Raw genomic sequence first — 7,500 nt, 5'->3', positions numbered from 1 at the left:
CAAATATATAGTGAAAAATACATAACTCGTCTGTACATTTTACCCATTTCAATTTTCTTACTTTTATACATACAGAAATTTGACTAATCCAAACGTATTATAGTATACGTATAGTATATTATATATATAATATATATTATATAGTATACAGTATATTATAGTATTATAGTAATATAGTATAGAATATGTCTACGAAATCGTGTGCTGTTTTTGCAAGCTTTATGAGAGAGCTGAATGGGAGAATAGCCTTTGAGAATACTTCTGTAAGTACACTTTCACCACCAAATCGCCAAGCACATTTGCAATGCTCAGTTACACATTTCGCTGTACCTGCTAATGCAATGCTATTCACACAGTCTTGCACTTGAAATCTCACCAGGATAACGTAGGCATTATTTCTCTTTTATTCATGGTGTGACATGCAATACTGCCACAAGCAAATGTATTTATGTGACATTAAAATGAAAGGCATGACAACAAGCCCTGCAACAGCAGAGGTAACGCAGGGCGGGACAGTGAGCATTGCAAATGTACTGGATTCATAGGTTGTAAAAGTGTACTGAAATAAATCATCCCGAATTTAAAAAGTGTTCAGAGCCAAATTCAGTCTTAATTGTTTGCAGAGCTTGATTTTATACACCAAATGTGCCTCGCACTGTATATCAAGTAGTTACCGAACAGTGGAGCATCGAATTTGGAAAAAATACTCATTGTATAAGAAGGAAAGGGAAAACTCTTACAAATAATTAAGACACTGAAAATACAATGAAATATCTATTTATCATTTATGAAGTAATAAATCATGCTTCTTAAGAACAACCAAACTAAAAAGGTGAAAACTAATTCATGCCCCCTCCGAAATGCGACTCTACGCATAGAGGGAGAAGAGGGGATCCAAGAGCAAGAGAAAAGGAGGGGGGACGCTGGACTATAAATCAAATGCTGAGTCACTGTACGACCATACGAGCAGAGCGCCATGGCCTCTCTCAGTTCAGCCTCTACTGGTGGTCGTGTACATCTTGCTTAGAAAACTACTGTCACTTCCAATCCTATGTCTAAACACTTCAGGCAAGTCCTCCTTGGACTACAAAGCCTGCGAAAGAAGTTTCATCCTTGTGGGCACTTTTGAGTAGCGTTCCAGTTCCTTCCGAACTTCATCCCAATGGAAGTTCAAAAAACTGTACTTCACATATTTATAGTATCAATATGTATGAACAGGAATGTAACACTTCTAGTGAACTGCTGTAAATTTTGCAAAAGCAAGTAGGTGTCAGATTTAAGAATCCAATTAGATGATTACCTGAGAGTATTGTACATGATATTGTATAACAGTCGTGCAGTTGATATAATGTATATATGTGTATATATACTGTATATATGTATGTGTGTGCGTACATATAATACATATCGACAGAATTTCTCTAAGAAATCTGCACACCCGTCTCTCCTGGAGCCAGTACTGGTGGTCTATTCTAGAACTTAGAAGGCTCATGTTGTCACGTAAGTGTTTTTTTTCCTTCCTCCGACTACATTTCGACATTGCTGTTTTTCAACTGGTCGTCGCACTTTCTTGTTTTCGCTTTTCATGTCATGATTGCCTCTCGGGTCGCCCACTCCACATGCGCCGTAGGGGCTCTTCAAAGGTCGACCGAAGTCATCCTCGGTCAGGTCGTCATGCAGGTCATGGTAGTCCTCTCCGTACTCGTGGTCGTTTTCAATAGTCGTTCCTCCATAACGCTCACTGCTTTCTGCGTCAGCAACCTTTCCAAAAGTCTGCAGGTATTAGAACAAAATTTATCAACATGCAAACAAATATATGCATATATGTTTCGTAATCCTTCTGGATTTCATCTTCAGGTGTGAGGAGGAAGCCAGTAAAAAGGTAACAAAAAAGCCCCGTTCCCGAAGCGGGGAGAGAGGAAGACGGGATTGGGAAAAGGATAAGGAGAGGAAAAGAAAGATGATAATCTTGGTTATCTTGATAACAAAGAAGGGGCTTGGCCGAGTGCGCAGGGTATAGTTGGGAAACAGATGACTGGGAAGCGGTAAGGTGAGAAGAAAATCGAGGAGGGAGGCCTCGCGCCATCTATGCGCACTGTTTACTTGGCATGAAGGTTCGCGTTTCGCGTGGATGCGCTGGCGGGCCAGTAATCCAGTTTCGCACGAGTCAAAACAAGCAAAGGTTGCAATCGGATGAGGTGGAAGGAGAAAGGAAGGTGCAATAAGGGCCGGTGTGGATAGGTGATCGGAAACGAAGGCAGGAATGGACAGGTGAACAGAACCGAGGCAGGTCAGGTGACAGATTTTGGCAGTCTGTGAGAAAAGTGGCTGGCGTTAAGCAATAGTCTGAGAAAGTGGGAAGCAAGAAGACTGTCGGCAGGAGATAAAAACACAATTAAGGCTGAAACTGGGCAGCCTGTTAATAAGGGAGAATTCCATCAGTCTGCGGGCGTGGACATTAGCGGAAGGAAATACAATGCGCGCAGCTGACCAATCCATACCTATATATGTATGAGTGTCCGTGTCCCACTGTTGACAGAAGTGTGTTCCCTGGATACAACGTACTTGTGCAGAGGCACACGCTTGGTGAGACAGGCGCTGGGACTCTCCGAAGTACCACTCATCCGTTCCTTACTGCCTTCGTTTCCGGTCACCTGTCCTCACATGCCCTTCTTTTGTATGTTTATATATCTATTTATATATGTGTGTGTGTGTGTGTGTGTGCGCGCATATGTATACATATATATAATGTATATATGTATATTCATGTATGTGTGTGTGTGCAGACCTACTACTCACCGACAATGACAGTTCCTCCTTATCTCGCTGTCCCCAGTAATTTTCCTTTCTATTTTCCCTTTTCTCGACCTCTTCCTTGTGCGCTTTTCTCGAACCCGGAGGACTTCTGATATCGTTACGGAATTGTTTATCCCTTCTTCCAACCTCATAGTCGTGGTCATCTTCCAGGTGGTTGTCGCACTTCCGGCCATAACCATGTTTCAGGTCGTCCCCTCCACATGCCCCGTGGAAGTTCTTCAAAGGTCGACCGAAGTCATCCTCGGTCAGGTCGTCATGCAGGTCATGGTAGTTCTCTCCGTGCTCGTGGTCGTTTTCAATAGTCTTTCCTTGACGCTTTGATTTTTTTACGCTCTTATCCTGTCAAAAATTCTATAAATATTAGAACAAAAATAACGACACAGCATCACGCACATACATATATGTGTTTTACACACACACACACACACACACACACACACACACATATATATATATATATATATATATATATATATATATATATATATATATATATATATGAATGTATGTATGTGTGTATATGTATGTGTGTGTATGTATGTATGTAAAAGTTGTTCAATAGCTGGTGCAAACACCTGTTTATAAAAAAAAAATGCTGATCAGAGTTGATACTTAAAAGAAAACTTTAACACACCTTCCTTGATATCTTTGTGAACATATCATGATCCTGCTGTTCAAACTTGTTCATTGTTTCTTCCTCTTTTTGTACACCATCAGCAGCAGCATCGCTGTTGCGATCTGTCTTTTTTCTCTTGTCCTCTTCGTATTCACTATCGTCATCAGCGCCAGAGTCATATCCTTCACAGGCCTCATAATCTTCCTCTCTTTGTGGTGAGATCTTAAAGGTAAATATTGGTGTTGTTGCTTTCATTCTCTATATTCAATAATGGGTCATGTACAATCAGATACAGGTGAAATACCAAGTTCCTTATAGATGTTCTCTATACTTTATAACAATGTGTTATTGAGGATATCAAATAGACTACTGTTGTGTTACACATGATTCCAAACAAACACAGTAGCTGTACCAAAGAAGAAATGTAATATATTGTCAAGTTTTGCAATCTCTAGACACTCGCCTTCAAAGCCTCTATAGAGTAAATTACAATACAATATCTGGCAACAACTGTCATATCTTTTCATTAATTAATCATCTAAATGATTAACGTGGTGGTAATACGCATGTCATTTTTATTATATACATATTTTGGTCCTGAACTTTGGCAGGTGTTAAACAGTTTCCAACACTGTATCCGTTCACCAGCCAACCAGCTCCCTCTGTCCCTTATTCTTATATTCATTTAGTCCAGGGGACTGCGACCTTTTCAGTGCGAGGGCCAGAGAAAGCTTCGACCTGTTGACCGGAGTGCCAAAGAGAACCTAAAGGTGACAGCAAGCAACCCAGATTACAAGAAATTTATTGAAATATATGTAAATCAGTGACTGTGGAAAAAGGTTTGTGACAATATACAAGAAAATGTAGAAAAACAGGCAAACTAGTAACTAGATTACTAAAAAAAATATTGAACAACATGCAAATCAGTGACTGCAGAAAATAGTTTTATTAAGAGACAATGGAATTAGTGGGATGGTTGGTGTTGTTTCCCATGATTCATTAATTCACTTCAATTCAATGCGCGGATAGATTGATGAGGTAGACAAGAGCAGAATGTCATTGCAATCACGTCCAGAGGCACCGACTTCGTCATTTAGTTGGCTAGGCTGTCGCGGGCCTGATTTAGTCTTATTTGTAGAGGGATTTAATTCAAATTTCAATCATGATTATAATATGATAGTGGTTTTATATACTGAAATGCAGCGGAATGAAATTCGCACTTTTAAAAAAGGAATTTCAAGTTGTCAAATTGCTTTGTTTTAAAAGTTTAAACTAAAGATACTACATGACTGATCAATCTATGATACTCCTGAAAATGCATATATAAAAAATTATTATCATTATCGTATCAGTAATACTGCCATCATCAATATCATCCTTAGGGTAATAGCAAGAAAAAAAAATACAGCTACAATAACAATCTATCTATTAATATTGACAATGTATATAAGAAACGTAATACGAAGAAAATGAAGAAGAAAGGATATATATAGAGAAAGAGACTGACTATAAAGAATTAAAATATTAATATTTGGGTTTTCAGGTGCAGATGATGGTGAGAGTGGGCTACCGACCATGCCCTAACATGCCCATAGGAGTTTGAGGAGGATGGGAAGGTGATGTCACAGAGGATGGGAAGATAATAGAAGGGTATGGTAGGGCATACCGGAAGCTTTGGCACCAACATACCAATTGGGGTAATCTTGCATCAACATATAATACGGCCATGAAAACCATTTTAAGTTACTTTGCAAAATACAACAAGTATTGATACTGATTTTATCATGTTTTTAGTCTGGATGCCTTGGCAGTGAGTGTTTAGAGGTCACAAGACCTGATAGGTATTCCATAATGAAATTTTCTTTTTTATACAATTCTGTATCTGCACTGAATAATGTTGGCAAGTTTCTTTGACCGACTTACACAAACGCCATTTTTCAATAAAATGTCATACAGCAATATGTACGTGCTTAAGCACGTACATATTGCTGAATGACAATTTATTGAAAAATGGTATTTGTGTAAGTCGGTCAAAGAAACTTGCCAACATAATACATAATACAATCTGCAGTGCAACAATCGCCGTCCTTGGCAACTTCAGAAAACACGGTGCTACGAGGTACAGATTATACCTGCAGTGCACTTGGCTGTTAGCCTTTCATCCGTCCCTAACCGTACATAGTCATTCATTCACTCATGGGAATATTGATAATGTTCAATTGAAAATGTTGTTGTACAGCCGAGAATTATTTGAAAAAAAAATGAATAACAAGTAAAACCGTTACAAGTGTAATTCCTTGATATTTAAGATCTAGATTATTGCTCAGGAGTCGTTCTAAACATTAGTGATGAATTCGGTATATCATTGAAAAAGATCTTTTAGCTGTTGAGAAACAAACCATTAGTCAAAGAATCATTTGTCCACAAGATGCCACATTCCATCTCATTTATTCACTTTCATCTTTAGCTTTGGTTCTTCATCTAATCAATCATGAGCCTTAGTATCTCTACCTATCTATCGATCTATCTATAGATATATCTTTATCTGTCTCTCTATATCTCTATATCGCTCTATCTATCTCATTCTTTCTATCTCCACTCTCTATCTCCGTCTCTCTATCTCTATCTCTCTCTCTATGTCTCTCTCTATCATCTATCTATCTATCTACATATCTATCTATCTATCTCTTTCTCTCTCTCTCTTTCTCTCTCTTTCTTTTTCTTTCTCTCTCTTTCTCTCTCTCACTCACTCTATCTATCTATCTATCTACCTATCTCTTTATATGTATATATATATGTATATATATATATATATATATATATATATATATATATATATCCGCCATCTTGCCATTGGTCTCTTTGTGTCGTGTCTCTCTCTCTCTCTCTCTCTCTCTCTCTCTCTCTCTCTCTCTCTCTCTCTCTCTCTCTCTCTCTCTCTCTCTCTTCTCTCTCACAGTTTCAGAAGGTCCATGAGAGCTTAGTTTAGAGGCAGGTTTTACGGTAACCAATCTTTTGCGGGATAGGCAAATGACATTTGAAAATTTTTCTTCGGTTTTTGACTTTCTGAAAAAGTGAAAGAGTTAATCCTGTATTCCTTCAAACAATATTATTGTTGTCAAAAGGTTTCTTTTCTTATTTTTACCCCCGTTGTATAGTTTTTTATCTTCCTAGCCTTTGGAATATTTTAATTGTATACTGTCATTTCTATTCATGTTACTTTCAATCCTCAGAATTGCGTGAACATAGCACTGGTGCTAAGTATAGCTTGCAGGCCTGGGGAGACCAAGTTGTATTACGGGGTTACGAGAGGAAAAGAGGAAAAGGGCGAGAAAGAGGGAGGAGGAGACAGTAGGGAGAGGGGAAAAAGAAATGAAGTGAGTGAGCAAAGATAAAAAAGAGAGAGCAGATTGGAAACATAGGGAGAAAGGAGTGGGGGGGAGAGGGATAAAAAGTTTTCGTGTACAAACTCTCATCTTCTGGAAGCAGAAATCTAACTATTCATGTAAGAGTTACAAACATCGATGCTGGGTCATTCTCTAGTTTCTATTCCCACTGTAGCTAGAGTCTCCTAATCCTCATATCACCGAAATACAGAATGCCATTTACTATTATGCTACATACCGAGGCACCTCTCGCAGAAAGTATGGCCACAGTGCGGTAAGATGAGAGGACGTTGTTTCCTACTGTTGTACATGTCCCTACAAATGTTGCACCGTAGATTCAACTGTTTCTGTGAGATAAGATTAGCGATTTTAATGATAATACATATATCATTACATATACCATATACACACACATATAAAATCCACTAACCAAAGCATATAAAACCATATATATAATAATATATATATCTATTTATCTATTTATATATATATATTATATATATATGCAGATTCAGAAGGTCCATGAGAGCATAGTTTAGAGGCAGGTTTCGGTAACAATCTTTGCGCTGATAGCAAATCGGACATTTGAAAATTTTCTTCTGGTTGACTTTCTCTGAAAAAGTGAAAGAGTTAATCCTGTATTCCTTCAAACAATATTATTGTTGTCAAAAGGTTTCTTCT

The 7,500-nt window shown here is 38.1% G+C and overlaps 1 protein-coding gene across 3 annotated transcripts in view; it reads right to left on the bottom strand.

Moving 5' to 3' along the window:
• Window positions 1-761: 761 nt before the first annotated feature.
• Window positions 762-7,500, bottom strand: part of LOC122266115 (uncharacterized) — a 7,363-nt gene continuing 624 nt past the window's right edge. The window contains exons 2-5 of one of the 3 annotated variants that reach the window (XR_015190499.1): window positions 7,327-7,432; window positions 3,452-3,656; window positions 2,502-3,156; window positions 762-1,773 (exon numbers count right to left, since the gene is read on the bottom strand). Coding sequence is in view for 2 of the 3 variants with exons in the window: in XM_086531176.1 (XP_086387302.1) it covers window positions 1,489-1,773; window positions 2,800-3,156; window positions 3,452-3,656; window positions 7,327-7,432 (953 nt within the window). In the remaining variant the exon portion in view is untranslated. The remainder of the gene's footprint in view (window positions 1,774-2,501; window positions 3,157-3,451; window positions 3,657-7,326; window positions 7,433-7,500) is intronic. The other 2 variants (XM_086531176.1, XM_086531182.1) reach the window with 2 other exon arrangements.

This window comes from Penaeus japonicus, unplaced genomic scaffold (genome assembly GCF_977035675.1).
Source record: "Penaeus japonicus unplaced genomic scaffold, GWHDUDI00000001_assembly GWHDUDI00000003, whole genome shotgun sequence".
In the NCBI taxonomy this organism is placed as follows: Eukaryota; Metazoa; Arthropoda; class Malacostraca; order Decapoda; family Penaeidae; genus Penaeus; species Penaeus japonicus.
Note: the sequence above shows the minus strand (reverse complement) of the source record. Positions and strands in the feature narration are given on the sequence as shown.